General features: G+C 37.2%; 2 protein-coding genes and 1 long non-coding RNA gene across 4 annotated transcripts in view; 2 read left to right on the top strand and 1 right to left on the bottom strand.

Annotated features, from left to right (window-relative positions):
• The window catches only part of scfd1 (sec1 family domain containing 1), a 26,503-nt gene extending 7,397 nt beyond the window's left edge, over window positions 1–19,106 (top strand). The window contains 16 exon segments of one of the 2 annotated variants that reach the window (NM_182861.3): window positions 1,050–1,149; window positions 3,226–3,365; window positions 5,022–5,112; window positions 5,192–5,265; window positions 5,776–5,857; window positions 5,978–6,074; window positions 8,946–9,016; window positions 12,001–12,080; window positions 12,204–12,266; window positions 12,359–12,434; window positions 13,901–13,954; window positions 17,388–17,440; window positions 17,766–17,799; window positions 18,121–18,186; window positions 18,259–18,327; window positions 18,898–19,106. In NM_182861.3, the coding sequence (NP_878281.3) occupies window positions 1,050–1,149; window positions 3,226–3,365; window positions 5,022–5,112; window positions 5,192–5,265; window positions 5,776–5,857; window positions 5,978–6,074; window positions 8,946–9,016; window positions 12,001–12,080; window positions 12,204–12,266; window positions 12,359–12,434; window positions 13,901–13,954; window positions 17,388–17,440; window positions 17,766–17,799; window positions 18,121–18,186; window positions 18,259–18,327; window positions 18,898–18,921 (1,174 nt within the window). In that variant the 3' untranslated portion in view covers window positions 18,922–19,106. 2 annotated transcript variants of the gene reach the window in all.
• On the bottom strand, window positions 15,014–22,351 carry LOC147839956 (uncharacterized). Its single transcript, XR_015513469.1, has 2 exons — window positions 21,720–22,351; window positions 15,014–20,272 (listed from the first exon to the last, which is right to left on the bottom strand). It is a non-coding gene; the product is annotated as an uncharacterized LOC147839956 (long non-coding RNA).
• opn6b (opsin 6, group member b) lies at window positions 19,456–27,123 on the top strand. Its single transcript, NM_001316950.1, is given in 6 exon segments — window positions 19,456–19,549; window positions 19,660–19,865; window positions 20,374–20,473; window positions 22,338–22,442; window positions 22,526–22,749; window positions 26,677–27,123. Coding segments are annotated over 6 exon segments (1,176 nt in total).

Raw genomic sequence — 27,123 nt, 5'->3', positions numbered from 1 at the left:
GCACAGCCCATTAGATCTGGTTTGATTAAAATATGTTTATTATTTTAAATTTGCAATATTTTATAAGTTAATATTTGTTATTATTATAACAATCTATATTGTAAAAGACTAGTTTACCACACACAATTTCTGACTGGGTAAAGATAGGCAGACAGACGGATGGATGAATGGAAAGATAGACAAAGGATGGATTGATGGTTGGAAGTATAGAGAAAAGTTTGCTTTATTTATACAGTTGAAGTCAAAATTATTAGCCCCCCATGTGAATTTCTTTTTCAAGTATTTCCCAAATAATGTTTAACAGAGCAAGGAATTTTTCACAGTATTTCCTCTCATATTTTTTCTTCTGGAGAAAGTCTTTTTTTTTCATTTCGGAAAATTTTCTTAACCATTTTAAGGTTGATAATATTAGCCCCTTTAAGAAATGTTTATTTTTTTCCTGATAGTCTACAGAACAAACCATCATTATACAATGATTTTAATTACCCTAACTTGCCCTAATAACCCAATTAAGTCTTTAAATGTCACTTTAAGCTGAATACTAGCAACTTGAAAAAATTTTAATAAATTATTATGAACTGTCATCATGGCATCACGGTGGCACAGTGGGTGGCATGATCGCCTCACAGCAAGAAGGTCGCTGGTTCTAGCCTCGGCTCGGTCAGTTGGCCCATGTTTGTGTGGGTTTTCCTCTGGTTTCCCCCACAGACCAAAGACATGCGGTATAGGTGAATTGAGTAAGCTAAATTGGCCATAGTGTATGAGTGTGAATAAGAGTGGGGTGTTTCCCAGTGATGGGTTGCAGCTGGAAGGGCATCCGCTGCATAAAACATATGATGGACAAGTTGGTGGTTCATTCCACTGTGGCGACCCTTGATTAATAAAGGGACTAAGCCGAAAAGAAAATGAATGAACAACAGAAGATGGTTGAAAAAATATATAGAGGGGCCTAATAATTCAGGAGTGCTAATAATTCTGACTTCAACTGTATGTCCTGAGAAATACTGTTTCTGGATCTTAGAGACATGTTTTCCTCCACTCTCTTACAGTTTCCAGAGGCCGTTGTTTGTTCTTGCGGATCGTAACCTGGATCTTGCGACTCCTCTCCACCACACATGGACGTATCAGGCTCTAATTCATGATGTGCTGGTGAGCAGAACCTAAAATAAACTTGCATGACCCACAATTAATTCATTACTCCTTTTTTCCCGCTGTTGATAAAGTAATGTTCCCTAAAACGGAAAATGAAAATAGTTGCGCCATATGGAAAGATGAAGTTATTGTAGTTATCATATGGATGACAAAGGGGTTTCATGAAATGTGGAATGTACGTGCTGGGCTCCTTTCCGTGCCAGTGATCATTAATCCTTCGGGTATTATTCTACCGTCTCAGAAATGCTGCTGCTGCCTTAGTAAGGTCTCAATTCCCTGGATGGCAGCAGTTCTGAATTCTGCCTTTTTACAGTTTCTGCATTTAATGCATTCAAAAGAAAGGTTGCGTATAGTTATTATGGTTATACATATTTTAGTTCCTGCTAGGCATGGCACGTTAACAGGTTTCAAGGTTTACCGTGTTTTGGAAAAGTCAAGGTTTTAAAACTGCCTAAATTTACTATTATATTGTTCCTACCGTATATTTAAAGAACCCCTATTATGGATTTTTTAAAATGACCTTCCAAAATGCGTTTCTTTGTGGAGTTTGCATGTTCTCCCTGTGTTCACGTGGATTTCCTCCGGGTGTTCCAGTTTCCCCCACAGTCCAAAGACATAAATTGTCCTTAGTGTATGAGTGTGAATGTATGTGTGGATGTTTCCCAGAGATGGGTTGCGGCTGGAAGGGGTATCCGCTGTGTAAAACGTGCTGGATAAGTTGGCGGTTCATTCCGCTGTGGCGACCCTGGATTGATAAACGGACCAAGCCGAAAAGAAAATGAAAGAATTAATGACCTTCCAAGTGATTAACACAGCACTAAGTCAATGAAAACATCCAGCTGAGGTTTAAATCTGAAAGTGCACAGTGTTTAAAACTATTGATTCTTTAATGAAATAGTCAACTTAGAGAAGAATGCATTAATCGTATTTGGTTCGGATCTTTTGCTTGAACGCGTTGACGTCGATACGGTAGATAACTAATAATATAGTGCCAGATCCGCTAAATGCGTTTCTGAATGACCTAGTGATCTTCTGCCGTTTGCCTTTGCTATGGCCAGCATCAGCTGTTCCTCACACGCACAACTCTTAAATTTTCAAAATAGTTCAACTTTTGCCACTGTGGGGATTAATACTGAATGTGTGTCAATGTTATTACTCCATGTTAGGTTTAAGAGTAGGTTAATATGCTGGTGTTTTAACTGCATTGCTTTACTGCATTCCTGCATTGGGCATATACTCATATACTTTGTCCTACTTCATAACCGTGGTGGGAGTTTCACTCGTTCTGAACCCAGTCGACCAATCACAACAGACTGGGTCATCGGACCAATCACAGCAGATTAGCCTTGTGCAAAGGTGGGGTTTGGGAACAAATGAATCGCTGAACAAATCATATGGGAGTTGATGAAAATAAATAAATGCATATTATAAGACAATAAAAGCGTTTTTTGACCTTTCATATGTATCAGCCTGTTGTTAGAGACCCTCAAAACCAAAATATGACCTTTTATAATGCATAACAAGGGCTCTATACATTTTTTTAAATTTTTTTATGACTATTATAATAATAATAATAATAATCATATAACTTGTAATATTAGTTTTTTAGGGCAACAGTATCTCCACATCAAAAGCTATTGGTCAGGCCACGATTCAGCAAAAATTTGATAAACAAATCGCCTAGTGCAGTGGTTTTACTTTATATCCAAAGAAAAGAAATATATCCAAAGATGAAAAAGAAAATTGTGTTTTTTCTTTATTTAATAAAGACAGCGGAAGTCAGTGATTTTATTTGAATTATTTAGCCTGACATGTTTGCTGTTCCAAAAATATTTCACATTTTTATTCAATTAAAAAATACTGTGTTTAATAGGGGGGAAAAGTTGTTGTTTTTTACCCAGACATTTAAAAATAGATCATAGTTTACAGCAGTAATCACAATGCTGTTATAGAGTGAAACCGTGATATTTTCATCCAAGGTTATCATACCATCAGAATGTGACACCGGCCCATGCCTAGTTCCTGCATTGTGCTTTGGTTCATTTCTTTTAACCAACCAAACCCCCATATTAGGACTTCCACCTGAACCGAGTGAGTGTGGACGAGTCTCATGGGTCAGAGGCCAGTCCAGCCGGAGCACGACCCAAAAAGAAAAACAAGAAGAGCTATGATCTCACTGCTGCTGACAAGTTTTGGCAAAAACACAAAGGAAGGTAAACATCTATTGCTGATAAATCTAATGTATACAAATTAAAGGGTTAGTTCACCCAAAATTGAAAGTTCTGTCAATAATTACTCAAAAGTCATCCCAAACTCTTGAGAAGTTTGTTTGTCTTTGGAATAAGGAGATATTTTAGATTAAATCTGAGAGCTCCCTCATACTGTCCCGACTCATTTAAAGTCCAGAGTGGTGCCAAAATAAAGGCCATATGACTTCAGTGGTCTGAGTATTATGAAGTTATGAGGATACATTTGTGTGCACATAGGGTGCATAGGGTAACTGTTAGACATTTTATGTTATATTAATTTTTTATAACATAAAATCTTTAACAGTTACTCTATGCACACTATACTGACACAGAGGAGAAGAAACTGTTAAATAAAGTCTTTATTTTAGATTTATATGTGCACAAAAGTGTTTTCATAGCTCTATAATATTCTGTTTGAACTACAGAAGGCATATGGTCTGTTTTAAGGATGTATTTTGGTATTTTTCTATCTCTTATTGACAAATGTAAAAAAAATTTGGGTGAACTAACCCTTTTTAAATCCCTTTAACAATTTTTAAAATGAATGACTGAATGAAGGGAAGGAAATAACCATTTGACACATTTATGTTTTGCTAATATTTTTCTAGAGACCTCTTTGTGTTCTAGTTTTGATGAAAGGGTTAGTTCACACTAAAATAAAAAATGTGTCTTATTTTCTCATGTCATTCCAAACATATATGACTTTAGCTCTGTATTGACATACATTGTCAGTGATCTCAATACAAGCGGTCAACCGAGACAATTTCCTTTTCTGTTTTCCTCTTATTTCGTCGAGCTCTGAATTACTCTTACAGGAGAGTAAAGTACTGTTAAATGAAGGAATATATTACACATCTTGCGAGCCAACAAGCAGTAAATGAATAAGATATAGAATCCAAATACTATTTTAGTCTTCATCTAAGTGTTTTAGTACAGCACAGTGAAGCATGAACACTTCGTTTTGGTGCACTTTCTCACAATGCGTCCCATAACGATCACATGTTAGGTCATTTGGTGGAGAAGTAGGTGGTCTTTTGCTGGGCCATTTGAACACATGATAATCTACTCTACGAAAACAATCTGATTAAATGTGTTTTGACTATTTCTGTAAGTGGTTGAAAGTGGACAAGCTTCAAACGTTTTAGACCTGGTTTTGTACCCATATTAAGTTTTGTCCACTTGTGATTAAATTGGCCGAAAATGCATGGTAAGGCCAGGTATAAATAGACCCTTTTTTATCAGAGAAACTTTTGTTTTTCTTTCATAAAGTGACATCACGGAAAACCAGAAAAGCTGAAAACAAATATGCAGCAAAATAATGTATGTGTGTTCTATCGACAGAATAAACAAGTCATACAGGTTTGGATGACATGAAGGTAAATGATGACAACAAGTCTTGTTAGACACATTTAGTAATCCAACTGTACTGGCAAACACATATTTGATAGGAAAACATCCCTGGTTGTCTTAAATCAATCAAATCGTTTGTCAGACATGATCACAGTGTTTGCTAATATTTAAGGACATTCATTCATTTTAGCAAAAATAGCCTCAGTTCAGTGTGTTTCTGAAAAATAATGACACCTAAGCCATTTAATATAGTTCTGTTCTGTAATTCAGCCCATTCCCAGAGGTTGCAGAAGCTGTGCAGGAGGAACTGGACACATATCGAGCCCAAGAGGATGAGGTTAAACGGCTCAAGAGCATCATGGTAAGTTCATAAGGCTGATGTTTAAACGTATATAAAAGATTTGTTGCATGCTGGTTAATAAATGCGGTTTTGTTCAAAGGGCTTAGAAGGGGAGGACGACGGAGCCATTAGTATGTTGTCAGATAACACTGCCAAACTTACCTCAGCCGTCAGGTATGAAGTTCTGTGTACTGTGACGTACTTGTGTAAAGGATCAGCATGATGTGTTAAAGAATACTTATTACTGTCCATATAAGGTTGGATTTTATTTTTTATGAAAAATAACATGTCAGAAATGTAATATAAAATTTGTTTCATTTATTAATTATTATTACATTATTAATAGTAATACTAAGTAAAAAGCAAGATACATATACTATTAATATAAATTATAATATATATATTCTCAAAGACATTTTCTTGGCCAACAGTGGCAAAGGAAAAGGTTTTTCATTTGTTGATCCTCCCACTGAAAAAAGTTCACCTCTCATCTGGTATTTATTTAATTGTGTATCTGAAATATACCCTAATATAATCTAATAATATTCAGCACTTGTCTCATATTGCATGAGTGTCGTTATACATATGTATTAGTCACTGTGTTGAGAAATGGCCTTCGGCTGTACCTCTGCCTGACCCTGCATGTATAGAATAAGATAACAGCATGCTCCTCTCTCCAAACAGTTCTCTTCCTGAGCTCCTGGAAAAGAAGAGACTGATTGACCTCCACACCAACGTTGCCACAGCAGTTCTGGACCACATCAAGGTCAGTGCTCCATGAGAAAAATGTTTTTCATCTCTTGGGTTACATTTTCACAGCACATTATATTATTGCTGTGAAGCGGAGCTGCATATTTTTCTTCTAAATTTGCCTGTCTGTCTTTAGAGCCGTAAGCTTGACGTGTACTTCGAGTACGAGGAGAAGCTCATGAGCAAATCCACACTCGATAAATCCCTGCTGGACATTATCAGTGACCCTGATGGTGAGTCTTTTATGTGTTACGGGATTTCTGCAGTTCTTCCTTAGTATTTTTATTTTCCAGTGCAAATATCAAGCTGTTAAATCCCAATACATTAGAGCAGGGGTGGGAAATTCATTTTTCCAAGTGGCCACATTAGAAATTGGGGGGGTTGTAGAGGGCTGGAGCATTACAGCTAACACAGTTCTGCCCAAAATATAATACATTATATTCATGTTAAAAAAAGCAGTAGGTCAAACATTATAATGAGACAATAAAATGCAGAGCACACAAATATATCACTTTTTATTAAACATTTTCAAAAAAGATTACATTTACACAAAAAGTGCATGTATTTTAAAGATCAGCATCACAATATCAACTACATATAAAAAGCAATAAATGGCAACTGGTTTTTATGTTCAGTTAAAGAAATCTAGCCAGGTTGAGCCTGGCTGATATTGTCACATAGCTGGCGGCACTCTGAAAGGTGAGATGTTATAAATTGCTTTGGCTTGAAAATGCGAGTGTGTTGTACTGTAGCGCATCGCCTTCTATTCGCGCATGCAAGCCACGCATCTCCATTTGATTTAACGAACTTGAGTGCTAAATACACAATATGATTTTTCACAAGCCAATCAAAGATGTCCAGTGTGCCTTAAAAGCCCAGGTCTGCATCAGAGATACAAAATGAAGAAATTTAGTCTGGTTTCGTTGGGAAAAACACAAAAGAAATAACAAAACACCAAATGTTACGTTGCACATTGGATTATATGCGCTCCCCAAGCTGTGTCTGATTTCCACATTTCCTAGTGAGATTACAACAATTATGTATTATTTTCTCTTCTTTAAGTTGATCTAAGCTTATTTTAAACATGCCATGTTTGTGGGACTCTTTTGTGATAACGAGAGAGGCAGGATGAGTAAATAAGCTGTCTGTGAAACAGACAGCCATGCGTTTAAACCGTTTACAGCTCGTCAGAACACAAATGCAAGATATACAGATTAGAAATGTATTTAATGCCACCTAGAAAGAGCATAAGGTCTGTTTAAATGTATCTTTTGTTAGTTGACTTAGCTTACTGGGCAGGTATGTTTGTAATGAGACAACAAACAAATGTAAACTGCTGAGTATAAGTAAAAATCTGCACTGAAAGTGACATAGAAACTGAGGAACAACAGTACATTATTTAGTGTTTTCAGTAGGTACTATAAATGTTGTTTCTGTTTAAACTCTGTTTAAAGTGTTGATTGTTCAACCCATGGTGTGCTCCTCATAGATTGACAAAACATCAAATTATTAATTAAATTTTCTTTCTTTGGTCTTCAAATAAATTCTTACATTTTCCTTCAAAAACTTGCAGAAACCCTGCATTACAAATCCAAGTCTAGTAGTGTCATCAGTTCCATTCCAGATTTGTGATAATAAAACTTAAGCCCTATTTAGACAGGATTATTTTTATAGGGGAAAGTGGGGTCATATAGTAATAACCAAATCCTCCCTGTGATTTTTAATCCTGTCCAAATGTACCATGTCAGTAGTTATTTAGACCTGCTCTGCATAGTCTGCTGCTGGTAAAGATTACAATAGGGTTGTACAATTAATCAAAATGACACCAAAAAGATAATTAGTGAATTGCAAATGCTGCAGTGTAATTAAATTAATATGTATATGCAGTGTGCTTAGTTTTGCACTCAAAACATGGTACTGTACTCCATTACACTCAAACAGTTTACAGTCTACCCACCATAAGAGAATTTTTAAGGGCGTCTGGCTAAAATAAAAGTTATTTAAATAAAATAAAACAGACATAATTGTTAAACATAAATTAAAGACTTTCAAATAATAAACATTAGCATTATTTAATAAACGTTAGCATTATTTTATTATTTTTCCAAAGTTTTTTTATATTGCAATAGTATTATTGCAATAAGCCCTATTTAGGCCTTAGTAGAAATCTTTTTTATTACCTTATAATTTTTTATAGTTGTGTTGATATATAACACTTACGTTTTTGCCAAATTGTGAAGTCACACAAACAAAAAGAAATCCTTTATTTATTTATCAAATTCTAAAGCATAGACCAATAATTGTCTTGCTAAAAACCAATAATAATAATGCTAGGCTATAGTAATAATATTGATGATGACAATAATAAGAGCTTTGATTAATTTGTGGCTTGGCAACCCGGAAAAATGACACATTCTGCCTCACAACACCCCATAATTGTGGTCAAATCTTTGTAACGCTTGGCCTCGAATGGCTTATAGCTTTAATAAGCCTTGACTTGTCAGCTGCTCTTTGAGCTTGACCGTAATCCAAACACCACGATATCCCTCAAAGCATGGCGTCCTGCCTTACTGTCATAAAATTTTGTTTTACCAAGAGCAGCCCCATCCTGAGAGATCAAACGAAACTAATTGAATGAGTAACTCATACCCCCTTCCCCTAATGAGAGCGTATCCCACCCCTCGTCCTCATCCAGTCATTTTTCCAGCTTAGTGGACTGAAATGCATCACATCTCAAGGGGAAGCGGCCGCTTTAAAGGCTCTCTGTGATGCTACCACAGGACCAAATTCGTTTTCTCTCCTGCCAGCATTGTGAGGTTTCAAGAGGACACCGTTTCTTGATCTCCACAGGGTCCTCTGTAGGTCTGTGGGTTTCTTATGAGTACACAGGAATGGTCACTAGCTATAATGATAATGATCATTTATTTTTCAGGGTCTACACAGGGCTTTATTGTTCCTAGCGCAATGTTTGATTTACCGATCAGGTTTCAGAGCATCAGAGGGAACAAAGTTGCAAAAACAGCAACAAACTGTAGATGCTCTTGAATTTAAAGTAACTGTATGCATTTTTATGATGACTATATAAATGTTGTTCTTGTCGGTAGCTGGAACGGCAGAGGATAAGATGAGGCTGTTTCTGATCTACTACATCACTTCCCAGCAGCCCCCATCGGAGGTAAGGCCCCACACCATGCTCATGATCTGTCATAGTCAACTATAAATAAGAAAACCTACAGATCATAGCAGCCTTTCAGTACAAGTTAAACTTACTGACAGCAGTTGTCTGTTTTTATTTCAATCTTTTGTATGACATTGCTAATTTAATATTGAGAGTTAAACAGTAATATATTGTCCATTGTTAATCCCATCCCCTAACCTATTATTCACTAACTCAATTAACAAAACAATAATAAATAAATATATTACAAACATACAGTTCATTAAATACATGAGTATATGACATCAGGGAATATTTATCTGTTTATTTGGGGGGTTTTCACAACAAACAATAAAACACTCTTTATTTTATCTTGTATACAATCAATTTACTGTCAGGCACATGAGTGAATGTGGAAAATGTATTTTATGGAAGCTCCTCACCTATTAAAGCACTTATTTACACGTATTGGTAAAGTCTAGAAGTGATACAGCTGAGGATAACTGTGCACACATCAGTATAGCATAATATTTCTGACATCTACAACAATTACTATTTTTACATTACTGTGAGGAGAAGGTTTAAGATTGCAGTTGGCGTTAACAAAAAATAATGGGTAATTTAAATATATAGCAGCAACTTGTATATTATTTTAGCTGTGGGTCAGGTTAGCAAGCAATTTGTTAAAATAAAATCATATAATTGTGTCTGAAGCTCCTCGCTATCGACTGTATTGGCAAATATATATCATACTCTGCCATTTTGTAGTGGTGTCCGAGTTCTGAGTGAATGACTTTATTTTGTACATCCGTTTACTACTTTTATATAATAATAATAATTTATTACATTTATATAGCGCTTTTCTAGACACTCAAAGCGCTTTACACATTTCTGGGGTTGAAATCTCTTCATCCACCACTAGTGTGTAGCATCCACCTGGATGACGTGACGGCAGCCATATTATGCCAGACCACACACCACAAACTAGCTGATTGGTGGGGAGACAGAGTGATAAAGCCAATTATGATATGGGATGGTTAGGAGGCCATGATGGACAGAGGCCAGTAGGCAAATTTGGCCAGGATGCTGGGGTTAAACCCCTACCTTTTTCCGAAGGACATCCTGGGATTTTTAATGACCACAGAAAGTCAGGACCTCAGTTTAAAGTCTCATCCGAAAGATGATGCTCACTGAGCAGTATAGAGTCCCCTTCAATATACTGAGACGTTATGACCCACTCAGACCACAGGTTGAGCGCCCCCTGTTGACATCACTAACATCACTTCCAGCAGCAAGCTGGCTTTCACATGTGGTCTTACATCCAGGTACACAGGCGCAGCCCTGCTTAGCTTCAGAGGGTCGACCATGTGAGAGATGCAGAGAGCTAGCTGCCGGCTATATCAACAATCCTCTTTTCTTTCTATTTCCAAAAATCAAATGCAAGATCTTTCATTTTGCAGAGCATGTAAAAGAAAAAGAATTTTATGCCAGGTTTACCTCAGCAATCAGCTCAAGGACACTGACAGAGAGGAAAGAGAGGAAATTATGTTTAAGTTTTGTATTTGTTTTGGTTGTAGTTGATGCTTTTTTTGGTTATATTTACTTACTGTTGTTTTTATGTGATGACATGAAAAAATCATGGCCGAAGTTGCTTTTTTTCTTTTCAATTTTAAACATAATTAAACCAATTAAATATATTTAATTAAACTTAGGTAATGAGAAATAAATGTTTTGTTATCATTAAATAATACAATAAACAGAACAACGAAACAGTGACACAATTAATGAATCCAAACAGGAAGTATAGAAAGTGTTAAGTTTTCAAGTGTAATGCTCATGATGAGATCATCCTTGCTCATGAAAGGATCTGAATTTGTTCAGTTTTCCTGAAATGGTGCACTCTTAGCTGGCATACGCTACATAAGGATTAGTGAACAAGTGAAATTATGAACTATTGTTTACATGTTGTGACTGCACTATTGACACTGGCATCATTTTTTCTCATAACAGTGAGAAATGAGTTTTTGTGGAAAACAAAATTATGCCACAAAATCTGTCAACTAAGCCAGTGTCTTCATTTTAACTGTCCTAGATAAATAATCCTAAAAACGTAGATTTTTGAGGTTGACTGTGGTGGGCTACCCTGACGTGCACTTTCGGTAACACCACATTTTATCATAATCAGTGGCGAATGCATGGATTTCATTGTTTGGGGAGACATTGAGCCAAAAACATTCTGTCCGTTCCCTAAGAAGCTCGGCTCTGCTTCTTAAACTGCTTTCAGACTGAGTCTTCAAAAGCCTTGTTGTTCTTCAGGACACATGCAGTGCAGATTTGAGGAACACTGACACCCTTTCATGCCACGGCCAAGTGTTATTACTCTTGTACCTTGATAAAGCAGGATTGTTCAGTTCATGGCAAGATCTCTTCTGCTGGATGTTACTTAAACGCCAAACAAATGACAGTTTTGAGTTCCTGTGTACACTTCCGCCACTGAAGAGGATGGACCTGTGGGACCACGCTGGGTTGGAGGATCTCCAAGTGGCCATAGTTCAACCCTGGAGAAAGAGCACTGGCTTGAGCTTGACTGTCATTGTCTATTTTGTTTATCAATACAGGCTGTAAAAGCTTTGAGTTTCTAAAAAAGAACGGCGTGCTCAGAGTTTGAACTATTTTTCCGTGCCTTTTGGTTATCCTTTCTTTCATCTGTGTCCTCCTGAACCAGTGTAGGTTATTGTTGGCTGAGCGTTTGCTTAAACTCCAAAAGCAGCCATTTTGTTGTTTGTTTTCTGAGGCTGTAATGAGGTTGGTGACATGAAAACGGCCCTCTCAGTCATGTGGTATAGACGACTGACAGGAACCAGAGTTTCTCCTCACCCTGATGGATGCATATGGCTTGTGAGCTGTGTGTCATCCCTCACTCTATAAAAACAGCTCCTCTTGAACTATTTAGTTTTTTATCTTCGAGTGTTGAAATAATAAAGACATTTTGTTCTTTTTAGGCTGATCTAGAACAGTACAAGAAAGCCATGGTTGATGCAGGCTGCGACCTATCCCCACTTAACTACATTAAACAGTGGAAGTAAGTTCTCGCCATAGTCAACAAACACACCATAACACGCTGTCACATTTGCCTAGTTACTACATTAAATTCAACAGAAAGATGAGAACAGTAGTGTTGCAACTAATATAACCTATTTTCCAGAGCTTTCACCAAGATGGCTGCGACGCCAGCCAATTACGGGAGCAGTGGAGTGAAACCTATGGGGTATGAGGCTACACCACATTTAATTCTCAAAATGTGAATCCTTTTGTTAGTGGCATAAGTGATTTGAATGCAATGGACTGTCACTTTTCCAGACTGTTCTCAAGGGTGATGAACACCGGCTCCCAGTTTGTGATGGAGGGAGTGAAAAATCTGGTCTTGAAACAGCATGTGAGTATTTAATAGCACTTAAGGAAATAAAAAGCATAAAGAAGTGTACAAACCTATTCAATTCAATCCAATCTGCTACCATTTGACCAAATAATGCATCTTATTATGGATATGTGAGTAACTGTATTTTGATGGTCCATTTGAGTAGACTGTCTGCTTAATATCTGTTGATACTGCTCCTTCAACAGGCATTTATCTGACTCTAAAAAACTTGTCAACTTACACTAACCCTAATCCCAACCCCATCCTAACAGTCTACTTATAGTCTAATGAGAATTAGTTGACATGTAGATGCTATGTAACAAATGGACCATCAAAATAAAGTGTGACCGATATGTGCATTATAGCTTATTCTAATTAAAGAACAAACATAAAGTGTATCTAGGGACCAGAAGATTGTACTAAAAATGTTTGTTGCTCCAATAACAAGTGTAGAACGGATCAACTTCGGACCACTTCACAATAACGCATTTGCCCAGATTGTTTTTTGTTGTCTAAGTGCTTGGGTGGTCAAATGCATTCAAAACACATTTAAGACCACTCCATTTCTAAGTGCTGACTTCATTTCGTAAATCACTTCCATTTTTTACTTTAAAAATAATTTGTGGAATAGTTTGTGCAAACTAAAAGATCAAAAATTACAAAAAAAATGCAGATGTGATTGTGGCTGGTACACACTCCTGTTGTAAACATAAACACTAGTGGATTCTTATGTTAAAATACTGCCAACAATATGTAGTAAAACAATTTGTATGTACAGTTGAAGTCAGAATTATTAGCCCCCCTGTTTATTTTTTTCCCCAATTTCTGTTTAACGAAGAGAATATTTTTTCAGCACATTTATAAACATAATAGTTATAACAACTTATTTCTAATAACTGATTTATTTTATCTTTGCCATGATGACAGTAAATAATATTTGACTAGATATTTTTCACGACACTTCTATACAGCTTAAAGTGACATTTAAAGGCTTAACTAGGTCAATTAGGTTAACTAGGCAGGTTAGGGTAATTAGGCAAGTTATTGTATAACGATGGTTTGTTCTGTAGACAATCGGGAAAAAAAATTTGCTTAAAGGGGCTAATAATAACTGCATAAATGTGTATTAAAAAAATCTACAGAATCCTGTCAACCACAATTATAACCAAGCGTCATAACAGCAACTTTTGAAATATAAGGCTGGGTTCCCTACCAAAGGAAAAACAAGTGAAGAATTCATTTTGGGCAAGTGACGGTGATAAATTTACATTCAGTCAGCGAGCTGCATTTACCAGTTACTTTATTTTCTGTTTTTACTTCTGTTATAGCTTCCTTTCTCCTGAAATTTGAGATTGCAGTACTTGTGGTTCTTGAATGATTTATTTGCTTGTGATGCACTTTAGTTTTATATTTGTTTGGACAAAACTGTGCTAAGTTTGTTGGCTTATTGGCTTTATGGATATTCTCAATTGTTTCTCATATAGAACCTACCGGTTACTCGCATCTTGGACAACTTGATGGAAATGAAGTCAAACCCAGTGAGTGCTTATTTCTACCTTTCCTCGCATCTTTTTATCTTTATATGTGTCATAAGCACTTACAAATACCCACTTATGATTTCCATGATAATTTTCTTTCCTGTTTAAAACCACAGGATGGAGAGTAAATGATGAGGTAATTTAAATTGTTTGGTGAACTATGCCTTTAAGGCCTGTCATGAATAAATACCACTAAAACTTCCTGAAAGTAGCAGCAGACAGAGTTAATGTGGGATTAATTAAGTTGTTCATTTATTCAGAATGGTTACTTCATTTAGATATTAAGTTACTCCCTGCAATTCAATATGTCTGCTTCTATACTAAATTGTTGGTGGGAAACATTACATGCATCTTAATATAAATTCAAAAAATTGTAAGTGAAATGTACCTTAATATCTTGTTATTTTAAAAGAGAGTCTGGAGAACAGATTTTTAAAGGTACTGTATATAAGGTTTTGACTCTCCTAAAGCACAAAAATCTCATAATAAGTTTGCAGATATTTAAGAAACATGCTAAATGAACATTCTTGTTTATCTGAAAAACAATGCTAAACTTGTTTTGGTCAATTAACCTGCCCAATGCCAGTTTAGCCAATTATATTTCAACACCTCGGGTTGCCTTGCTGGGAAACGGTGTATTTCATTCATTCAATCAGAAAGGCTCTTAAAGTATGTGCCCGTGACCAAAATGCAACCTCCAGTGGACAGTAGCAGACTCCAAAGTGAGACAGAGTTTCACATGAGGTGGTTATTAATTATTAAATAATATAAATATTACAAACAAAAACATTTGGTGAACAGGTTACATTGTAACCCTGTTCCCTAACAAAATGCTACGTTAAAAGATACGCAGTGATTAGCAATTTGACTGTTTGCACCAGAAAAAACGGGACAGAAATTTAAATGAAGTCATTCAGAAGCACAGAATAGTGCACTCACTGCACTCCAACGAAATGATAATTTTATTATCTAATTAATACCTATTAAATATCTTTAACATTATTAAATGTAAATGCTAAATCACTGATATGTGTTGGCTTTCACTGATTCACAGTTCTGAAGTTCAAATGGTTTATTTTATTTTCAACATCTGAGGTAAACTGCCTGCTGCTGCTTTCAGTAGTATGGCAATAAATGTCATGTAAAATGGCATTTTAACTCACATTATTAGCATTTAGCAGTGAATAAAGCACATGAGGTGTACCTGAGCTGATCATTGTCATAGTTTTCTGTAGTTTAGCTGCAAGAAATAGAAGCCGTTTCTAAAATATAAATTTCAGATTTTGGTTAGGACAAAAACTCTTAATATGGAAAATATTCCTTCTGTCAAGTGCTGTTGATTTTATTTAGAACACAACCTAAATCAGTCATAGACTCGATAGTCAGGCTCACTCTTGTTGATGTTGGCAAGCTGGCAACCTGTGCTTGCATGTGTTTTGAACCAGGAGTGCAATACCTAGTTAAACCACTGGGTGTCAAACTTACATACTGCACCTTTAATGACATTTTACTATCCCACGAGGCCATGTGAGAGCATTTATGAATAGCAGTGAAGTTACTTAAGTGATTTTGTAGTCATATTTAAGAGTACAAGATTTTAAGTGCGGTAATTATTTAGGTATTGCTTAGACTTTGAAATTATATTATCAGCCAAACAAAAACAGACAATAATAATAAAAATCTAAGCTATAACAAAATGTCTTTCAATCTGTTATCTAAAAGTCTAAATTCCAAAATGTTTAAAGATCATAGGGTGGTTGTGTCCAGTGTGCTTATGGTATTGCGTATCGCCAAGGCTCACTGCTCTACCTCCCACTGCGGACTAATGCGTATGACACTGCAGCGCTATGGGACACTGACTTTGCTCTGAACGGGGCACTGAAGAGGCTCTTTGAGTGTGCCGAGACCTCAATCCAGGCAATCTGAGCTGCACAGTTAATGCGACTGTCTCAGCCAGGGGAACACCTGTGGAGAGAGAGAGAGAGAGAGAGTTTCTAGTGAGAGAACCCAAAGCATGATGTATTAAGTTTCTAGGGCTGAGGGATTTTGGAAGCGGTCCATTTGGGCTTTTCACCTTTTGTGAGGCAGAACAAAGGTTCAAACCCCTAACGTGCACAGTGCTACAGGACATCTACACAGAAGCCGAAGCCATTTGAGTGATAAAAGGATTGTGTTCTGCTACACTCGAGGATCTCATTGTCTGCAAAATGTCTGTATATGAAGCATCAGGTATTTGAACACACTGACTGTTTTCGAGTTATTATTGGATCGCCTTGAAGGAAAAATTGGCTTTTGAAATTTCTCCCAATGCTTTGAAATCATCTAACTGCTGGGACGGCGTGGGGGGAATGATTGATGCTGATTTTTTTTATGAATGTGGAATTACCACAAAGGATATGATGTGGCAAATCTTTGACAGCACCCTCGTAATATGACTTTTAGGACTCCTCTATCTTGAATTCTCCCCAAGCACAATTCCAGGAACTATCTCGACGTGTTTTCACTATAAAATGCTGTAATTGAGACAGCTAGCTGACATATTAGCTCCTGCACTCATTAGCTTATGTAACAGCGGCCTTTTAGCTTCCCCTTCTCGTACTGTGACATAAAGACCTTATTTCCTTCTGAAACACCCTCAGGGTCCCTCTGATCTTCTCGCTCTTAAAAGCTGGGGTGGACAGATTGCTATATCCTGTTACCGACTGGAAATGCTTCCCCTTCTTGCCCATAAACTTGAATTGAACATAACCGTATTATCATTTTCTCAGCTACTGGAATTTCAGTTCCCTGCACAATACGTCTGTTGTTGGGGGAGATGGGGCAGCTGAGCTCTCCAGAATCTCCTGCCTCCACCATCCCTCAGATAGTCCTTGCAGATGGACCTGTGCGACAAGGTCTCAATAGTGTGTTCGGTATTTGCTATTAATATTGAGCTTTGTAACGCGGCAAGGGTAAACCGATAGCAGAAAAATCTGAAGCATTTCAGCATTTGGAAGTGCAGCGGGGCTCTTCTATCAGTAAGTTGATGGCGAAGTATTTCTTCCAGGAATTAAGTAGGTGCCAGGTATGCCAGTCTGACTTGGGTCCTATGGGGAAAGAGACAGCCTTGTCCCATCCAATGCGGAGGATGAGGAAGTAGGAGGCCACTGGCCCCTACCTCAGAGACAGTGCTCCTTAATTTGTGTCAAGAGTCTTCAAAGCAGAGAGATGATAATCTCGTTCTTTGAGTCAGACATTTTACTGTTTAAGACTTCTGGTTTCCAGACGAATGGTTGCTGGGAAGCATTAGATCTTGATAAGCGTTTAATGTAGATGGATGAGGTGGTTTTTAGGAGATGGTGATGTGGGGAGGGTGCGAGGGTGACTGTTATTTCATCTTTAATTTACTTACGCACTCTGTAATCCCTAATGTTATGTGTTGTGATTTTTGTAGGAGACTGATGACTACAGATACTTTGATCCCAAGATGCTTCGTGGAAGCGAGAGGTAGGACACTGAAGATGAAGACTAGTCTCCTTCTATTTTCAAATGATACATCTCTGTGTTTGACTTGGTCCCACTGTATTCAAATATTATGTTAAAGGCATTTGATCCATGGAGGAATTCAAATTCGCTTGTGTCTTTATTACATACACATAAGGCAGGATTGAAGTTAGGCAAATAACGGATCTGTACATCCTTGCCAGAGCTGTAACTTTCCACTGAAAATATTTTGAATATAAGAAGATCTGTCTTTTTTCCTCACAACTATTGACTGTTTTCACTCTCTGCCGGTGATGATGAATTAATCCGTACCTTTTTACTCCCTCAGCTCCATTCCGAGGAACAAGAACCCCTTTCAGGAGGTGAGTATAAAATCAGTGATGGTATCTAATGGCCTTGATTTACACCGTGAGCATGTTGATACGGTATCTTCACACTTTGGCACCTATGCTCTGTTACCTGGCAGGGTTAATCTATGGCACAGATAGCTTTCTGTTCCTAGTTGAGATTAAGCCTTACTGCAGATAAAGTGAGCTGGAAGCCCATTGTCTGAGCTTACGTCTGTTGGAGAGCCATTTGAGTCTTCTAATAAAATATTGCATGGTTTTTATTTTTGTGCAGGGCGTGTTGAAATTCACACAAGATTAAACTTGAACAAATAATGACAACTTTTGATTCCACAGGCTATCGTCTTTGTTGTTGGAGGAGGCAATTACATAGAGTATCAAAATCTTGTTGACTACACAAAGGTATGACACATTTTGAAATGTTCTGGAACTGTTTGCTTTTGAAGATGAGTGTAACGATTTCCTTCTCTACAGACCAGGCAAGGAAAGCGGATTCTTTATGGCTGTAGTGAGCTGTTCAATGCTGCCCAGTTCATTAAACAGGTATGATTAAACAGCATAAACCAATAGGAAGTGCATGTTGTATATATACATTCAAGGTGTAACTTGCCTAATTTACCTTAAGCTGAAAGTACAAATTCATTAAAACATTATCACATACAAGAACTGAATTCTGTGAAAAATCAACTGCCCTGCAATTCATTGCTCAAAAATCCGACAGATTATCCTTGAGTTGGAGGAAACAACACTGCTTTGAGTGTGTTGGAATGCTTTTTGCTGGGCGAAGCAAATCTCTGTTGCACTTTGTCTTAACAAAGTTGACACCAAGTCATAACGTGCCTTTCCCTCTCTAAATATTTTTAAAACATTTTGCCCAGTTTTTTCCACATCAAATTCTTTTTAATATACTTTTAACTCATTTGCTTTTTGGGGTGAAAACAAGGGGGAGGGTTTTATGTCTCTCTTCTCCCTATTTTTCCTATGGTCATGAACTTCTATGACACTGACTGTGTGCAGCATAATTGTTGAGTAGTAATCCTGCTTTTGTTAAAGTGTTAATATGATTATGCTGTATCAGAGCGGTTAAGACTAAACCCATTCATTTCTCCCTAGCTCTCTCAGCTTGGTCAGAAATAGGTGGAGTGATGAAGTCCTGTTATCCACCATTCTCAAATCTGGAATCGAGATCTCTTCAGTTGTACTCCATTAAAACACCTCTAACTACAGAATCATGCATATTTCATTACTGAAGACTGTCTTTCTTATACTATTTAATTCAATTCTAAATGTTCCCAAAAATAAAGTTTAACAGTCTTAAGCACCGATTTTGTTTTGCTTACTTTCTTTGAGTCTGCCTTGGGTCATCTGCATAGATGTACACATCTCATGCCGCATAATGGGCTTGTTGACGTCGGGTGAATTCAGGAGCAAAGGTAAATGCCTTAAGTGGTTTGGTGTCTGTGAAGAGCTGACCTAGAAATTTCAATCTTTAAAGTCTTTAAAAAGATAAGGAGATTACACCTAGTCTAGATGAACACTGGTGCTCTTACAGTAAAGGCCATTTGGTGTAGTCTGCTGGTTGTTCTTGGCTTCCACCAAAGAAGAGAGCAATACTGTTAACCCCATCAAACATCATCCTGAGATGACTCCAACCTAAAGGTTTTCATTAAGATGGACATTCACAGCATTCCTCCCACAAACATCACAGTCTACCGTGTGTCGGATGGAGGAGAAACAGCTATCGGCGTCTATTTGGTGATACTAGGTAACTGCATTGAATTATTTGTGCCTTGCTGAGATTTGTTTCTTCCTGAGCTATAGCACATACTTGTGAGATAGAAGAGTAGGTGAATTTTATCTTTTCATTTTTGATAGGATGGCTCTCATGGATTGGAAATGGGACTGTAATATTGCTTTTAACAAAGCAAAGAAAGGCACTCGAACCACAGGATTTCTTGACTCTCAACCTTGCCATTTCTGATGCCAGCATATCTATTTTTGGGTATTCTCGAGGGATCCTTGAAGTTTTTGATGTGTTCAGAGATGAAGGCTATCTTATAAAGACATTTTGGACTTGCAAGGTAAGGGTATGACATTGGCACTCTTATGTCACTTAAAACTTGGTCCAGTATTTCTGAAGACTAATGGTTTCCATTGTATGAAAAGACACATTTTAAGATTTTTGCATTTTAAAGAGGTTTAGGAATGAAATGCAAGTAAACGAATGATGTATTTGAGATTCTCAAGATGAATTTAGTAAGTTCAAACGAACGAATGACTTTTCGTGGTATTCCTTTCATTTCAATGAATGTTCTTAAAGGACATCAAAATATCTGGTGTTGGAGGTCCATCACTGTGTTCCCTTCGCAGTCTGGCAGGTGGTGTTTTGAAGCAGGAGGGGCTGAAGAGATGAATTATTTGTAGTCGTTCCAAGTACACAGGCATGTGTCCTTTTATCCCCTAATCTTGCTGGCTTGTTCCCCAGTGCCTGTTTAGTGGGTGATGAGACAAGTCAGAGTGATTACTCCCTCAGGTTTGCAGAGAATGCTAGACCTGCTTGCAATGTATAAGATTTTGTGTCTTGGCCAGGTGGACGGATTCCTAATCCTGCTCTTCGGACTCATCAGCATCAACACACTGACAGCCATCAGTGTCATCCGCTACATCAAAGGCTGCCACCCTCATCATGGTATGCTCCGTCTTGGCCAAACATTTTGGGTTATTATACCTTTGTATAGCTTAGTTTTGTGTGTGTTTTTTTTTTTTACTCCAGGTCCATTATTGAAAGCTGTTCTGTAATAGTTATGCAACAATATCTCCGCATAATCAACTTTTTTCTTTTTGTGTGCTTCCCCAAGACTATTTGGGTACAATAGTAGCATATGTTACTGCTAGATGGGTTAAAAAGTGCCATCCTATAATAGTAATATTTTAAAAAAATCATAATATAATCATACACAATCATAAAAATAGCTGTCTTTATATTTGAGCGAAGAAACCCTGGTGGATCATCCAATTTCAGGGTACTTGGCCCTGAAACATTATTAGGGAGTAGGATGATAGCAGTGTTATTTTTGACAGCAAGTTTTTATTTAGTTTTAGTCTTAGTCTTTTGACTAAGATTCCATTTTAGTTTTAGTCATATTTTAGTCTTCTGAATCATTTTAGTTTTAGTCGACTAAATTTCATAAGATTGTAGTCAACTAAATGTACTCTACATTTAGTTGACTAACATATATTTGTTTTTTCCGTTGAAGACTAAAAGTTAGACATGCATTGTTTATATATATCATAAGTAATATGTACAATTATGTGGCAGCAATCAACCCACATGTAAGAACAGTAGCCTACTGAAAATGCAGGATTGTGCTTATATTTAGCAAACTTTTTATTTTAATGTGGTAAACTACTAATCTTTTTAACCAGTCTGTTGAACAGTTTCAAGCCATTAAATCTTAAAAGGGATTAAAATAGTTTAAGTCCACTTTGCAATGTCTGTCTATACGGTAGCAACAGAATAGAGGAAATCTAAAGCGAAAATGTAGGTAAAAAATAAGTGCGCTTTACTTGAAGGCAGTTTCGTTATATTGCATGCTGTATGCAACTCCCTGATAAGTGGAGATTATTGCACTACAGTATCATTACATCCTTACAGATGTAAAAATAATCGCTGAATGATGTCCTGAATAAAGCAAGCAGTTTTTGTTTTGTGGTAGTTGCACTGTAAATGGCTGCAGTCATGACGATTGCAGCAGACAGCACACGTCAACCTAGCACGATCTGGGTTAGCTAAACTGTAACTGTAAGCCACAAATAAAGTGAAAAACAGGAAGGTTATGATCATCTGTATATAAGATTTACCAAAAGGTCAGTGAGAGGCTATACCGTTTCAGTTAAGCAAAAGCACACACTCGGGTAAATAAAAAAGATTTTACCTTTGCGTGAATTCCGGGATGATTCCTTGGCATGCTGATGTTGCTTTAGATTTGTTGTTTTTATCAGCTTTTTCTTCTCCATACAGTTTACAGTCTTTTTGTCTTGACATCAAACGTGAATCTTCTTGTTCTCTCAGCGGTTGCCATTTTATTATAGTTTAACCAGACAGACAGACGGACACCCCAATGGATGATTATATAATCGCCTGCGTCTTCTGGTGGATCAGTTACTTTTCAAATGTGCGTGTTTGCATCACACACCAAGATTAATTCTGATTAAATATTTTTAAAAAAACTTCCCTCAATTGCTTTCTCGTCTTGTTTTTTTTTTTGTTAACAGTAATGTCAGTATATTTTTATTGTAGTTGTCGTCATCATCACCAGACAGAGTTAGAAATTAGCAAATTTGGTTCACTTAGCCTTGTCTGAAAAATCAGTATATAAACCAGATTTAACTAAACAAAACTTGACCAAAACAAAACCATAAATTCAGTCTTTGATAAATTTAGAACAATGTTATTTTACCACTTTATCCTTGGCTGCACAAATACTAGATAAATCAGCATGATTATATTATGAAGACTGTGCTGATCAGAGTCTTTCTGCCATGTCCTTCAGCTCATCACATCAACAAGCGTAATATCTGCTTGGTCATAACTGCAGTCTGGCTGTTCTGTCTGTTCTGGGCGGGAGCTCCGCTGCTGGGCTGGGGTAGTTACAGAGGTAGGATCTAAACAGGGACAGAATTATTTTTTCTTAAAAATAAATTGATAATGAGATTTCATTTAATTGCACTTCTTCCGCAGCACGTGGGTACGGGACATGTGAAATCGACTGGACAAGAGCTCTGTATTCCATTCCATTTAAGCTCTACGTCATTGGCATTTTCTTTTTCAACTTCTTCGTGCCACTGTTCATTATAGTGTTTGCATACGTGTCCATAATCCGCACCGTCAACTCCAGCCACAAATCCAGCCAGGGAGGAGATGTCAGCGAGAGACAGAAGAAGATAGAGCGCAGCATTACACGGGTAAAACCACTATCATTTGACCAAAGATTAGTGCTAAATTCCTTAACCCTCAAAGTCAGATATCTGTCAAGTTGATTTGAAAACCAGGATGGACACGACCATTGATGAACATCTCAGTTGATAAAAAGGCAGTAAGATTTGAGGCACAGGCAAACAGAAATGCTATTTTGTTTCACTTTAGTTGATGCGCTAAATAGCCATGTTGAATTCTGAAGTTGTGGTTGCTGTGGTTCTTAGCAGTTTTCAAATTAGTGTTCCGACCTACAGGGACCAAATTCCAAAGTTAGGATTTCCAACATCTGAGTACAAATAGTACACACCATAAAGCCACAGTCCCGCTAGAATTCAGGCATATAAAGTTATGAACACTGCTAAGGTTATAATGTGACATCACACTGCTATTTTGCTTAATCTAACATGCTGAGCAGGTGTATTCAGTTTTAAATTTGCAAGTGTTGTGGTTCCTTCAAGAGTTAAAATTCTGATATTTCAACTGGTTTAACTGGAAAGGGCTGGAATAACATAAGGGCTAGGTGGGGCTGAAGCCCTAGGGCCTGCAAGAGGATGGGGCCCTTGATTGGCTGAAGAATTCATCTGCGCCATGATGTGGAAATTCATTTCAGTTTGTTGCTGTTCAAAAACAGCTGTTAATCTATGGTTTGGAGTGGCAGTAGCCCAATCTGTATTTTAAGTAGCGCTGTCTTAGTCCCCAGTGAGGGTGACCAGATGTCCCAGGACAGTTTCTTATTTCGGCTCTACTACAAGAACAGTCCAGTTTAATGTATTCTAACCAAGTGCATTGTAGAACAAAAAATACGATTCAAACAGTATTTATTATTAACGTGCAGTAAGAGAAGCCAAGATAGGCGGAATCATTCTGTAGATGTTAATGGACTCATAACTAGGCCCAAATGGAATCTGTGCACAGAAATTCCACAGATTTTTTTGTACACAATTCTCCACAGAAATAGCAAAAAATGTCAGCAAATTCTGTCTGACCCTACTCACAATGTCTTGGCACTCACACAATCCTGCCTTCAAATAATATAACCAAGACACTTGGCAACCAAATCAAATAGCCTACACAACAACTGTCAAGAGGTCCATCATTACGGAGTTGCCCATATATTGCAAGAAAAGATATGCTTAAATCTAACTGAACAACTTAGAGAGTGAACTTTTAAATAAACGAATGTCCTAGGCAATGTGGTGGCACAGTGGGTAGCATGTTCTCGGCTGGGTCAGTTGGCATTTCTGTGTTTGCTTAGGTTTCCTCCGGGTGCTCCGGTTTCCCCCACAAGTCCAAAGACATGGTATAGGTGAATTGGGTATGCTATAAAAATGACCGTTATGTGTGTGTGTGTGTGTGTGTGTGTGTGTGTGTGTGTGTGTGTGTGTGTGTGTGTGTGTGTGTGTGTGTGTGTGTGTGTGTGTGTGTGTGTGTGTGTGTGTGTGTGTGTGTGTGTGTGTGTGTGTGTTTGGGCTGTGCAATTAATCAAAAATCCAATTTCGATTTTGGTTTCTAACGATTATGAAAAACCTTTAATTGAGATAAATGATTATTGCGTCATATACCGCCCCCTTTCACACATTTGTTACTCTTAAAAGCGCGAAAGACATAGAAGCATGTCATCAGCATTGAGTCTCAGTCGCACACTGAGACGAGCAGAGCGCAGACATCTAAAGTCATCTTAACGTCAATTAGGTGTCAAAACGCAGTGTTTATTGATTATTCATATTAACCCTCATTTGTGTAATAAACAAACGACTTGAGAATCAAAAACATGTGAAAACGAAACCATTAAAGTGACAGCGCGCAATATTCCTGCTGCCGTCTGTTTTTATCATTTATCAAACAACTAAAGGAAAAATCCCTCACTGCTCTTGACTGAAGGACTTTTGTAGCTAAAGTGTTTTTCTTACAGTGAAGATGCTTATAGCACAGTTTGTTTCATATTTTTATTCTATTGTATTTGTTTCTATTTCCTTTGCAGAGTGGAAAATAACTGTATATATGCAGTTGAGTCATTTATTAAGTTAGAATTATTAGCCCTCCTGAATATTAGCAACCCTTTTTCTCCCCAATTTCTGTTTAATGGAAAGAAGATTTTTTTTTACTTATTTCTGAACATAATAGTTTTAATCACTCATTTATAATAACTGATTTAATTTAATTTTGCTCTGATGACAGTACATAATATTTTACTAGATATTTTTTCAAAATATAAGCATTCAAAGTGCGATTCAAAGGCTGAATTAGGGTAATTAGGCAGTTCATTGTATAACAGTGGTTTCTTCTGCAGACAATCAAAAATATATTGCTTAAGGAGGCTAATAATATTGACCTTAAAATAGGTTTCAAAAAATGTAAACCTGCTTTTATTCCAGCTGAAATAAAACAAATAAGCCTTTCTCCAGAAGAAAAAAATATTAGAGGAAATACCGTAAGCTCCATGTTACGGGCTGATCTGGGTAAGCAGAATCGCCCCGAACATTTTTCAAACGTTCCCTTAAGTAATCCAAGAATCCCCTTAAGGAAAGGGTTGTGTAAATAACAAAAGGCATTTGCATTTAGTGCTGCCTGTGGGAAAGTCACACCCTTCACAGTGGTTCAAAAGATGCCTGAAGTTGTTTATTTATTGTTTTGATTATGTCTATTACTGAGAGAATGAGACCATTGTACCAGTCGCATGAGACATTTCAAATGATATCAAACATAATAGATAAATTCAGTTGGGTTTATTTAGAACATTCAGACTTTGAAATGACCATATGTGTGAGTTGGGGTGGTTGAAGTCGAGATTCGGAGGATTCAAATGCAGATGTAGGGGGGAGCTGGCTATTCCCGCATTCCCATGCTGGGTTGTGAAGTCATTTGTCTCTGTTTTCAGCTCATGTTTAAATTGTGACATCAAAGTATTTGTGATATCTCACGCCTTACAAGAGCAATCAAATACTGCCGCTGATTTTCATTCGACAATATATCTATATATCTGAGTGGAAAAAACATGTTAAGCTTCTTTAATTGATTGACTCAGGACCAAATGGAAAAATAGGATCAGGGATTTGAAAGATATTTTAGGGATTTCTGCTTAGCTAATGTTTAAAGTTTTTTTTAAAGATAGCTCTATTTTATTGTAATGCACTCATTTAGGAAGTATTGTAAATGTGCTTATTTATTTTTTGGGTGATTTTGAATAATGTTGTATGCTTGTAGGCTACGCCTACTTAAATGAAATATAAAACATTTATAATAATCAAATATAAATCAAATAGTGGAAAATTAAATAATAATATTAATTAGCAAATTTATAATAATAATAATAATAGTAAAAAAAAACTACTTTTGTGAGGCGAAAAAACAAATGGGGCCCCTGGGCCCAATTAGACATGGGATGATAACTGTTTTCAAGGTTCATGTCGGTTTGGAAAAGTCAAGGTTTTAAAACGTTCCTACGATATATGTATTTATATATTTTTAAAAAAAATTTATTTTGTGTATTTACAACTATTTTATTTAGTTTTTTTTAAGGCAACAGCTTCTCCAGCTGAAAAGGACTCTACACTGTTCCAAAATATTTCAAATAGTTTCTTAATTTAGTTTCTTAAAGTAAAATATATTGTGTTCAGTGGGGGAAATTGAGCTTTTTTTAACCAGACATTTAAAAACAACATTTTTCAGAGTAGTAATAATACCGTGAAACCATGATATTTTTATTCAGTTATCACACCATCAGAATCTTATACCGGCCCATGCCTAGCCCTAATATGTTCTTAATCCAGCCCACGGTGACATTCTAGTCAGCATGTTCCTTCTGGGGACTTCTCAAAAGAAGAACCTTAACTCTCTGCGAAGCCACAGTGCCATTAGACTTTGCAACAGCAAATGTCAACACATCTATTTGTTGTCCTGTATTTTTGCTCCAGGTCTCCCTCATTCTGTGTGCGGCCTTCCTGTTGGCCTGGTCCCCATATGCAGTCATTTCCATGTGGTCCGCCTTGGGTTACCAAATACCCCCACTCAACGGCATCCTGGCAAGCTTGTTTGCCAAGTCAGCAAGTTTTTACAATCCGTTTATCTACATTGGCATGAGCTCTAAGTTCCGGAAGGACCTGCAGGCTTTGTTTTACTGCCTCAGACCAACATCAGCACACAGACCCACCCCTCCTGCACCGCTGGCCCAGCCTGCTGATGTGCAGCTCAATGTGGAGGATGAACCAGTAGAGATGGACCATAATCTGAGTGAACACATCCATGAGGAGAAGGCTGAGACCCCTTCTGAAGTGGAGTGCCAAAATAGCCCATTAATCGAGCCCCGCAACATCAGCCCTCATGGATTAATGAGGAAACCAAGCAACTCTGGAAGACTTTAG

The sequence above is a fragment of the Danio rerio genome, chromosome 17 (assembly GCF_052040795.2).
Source record: "Danio rerio strain M-AB ecotype USA chromosome 17, GRCz13ab, whole genome shotgun sequence".
Lineage (NCBI taxonomy): Eukaryota > Metazoa > Chordata > Actinopteri > Cypriniformes > Danionidae > Danio > Danio rerio.
Note: the sequence above shows the minus strand (reverse complement) of the source record. Positions and strands in the feature narration are given on the sequence as shown.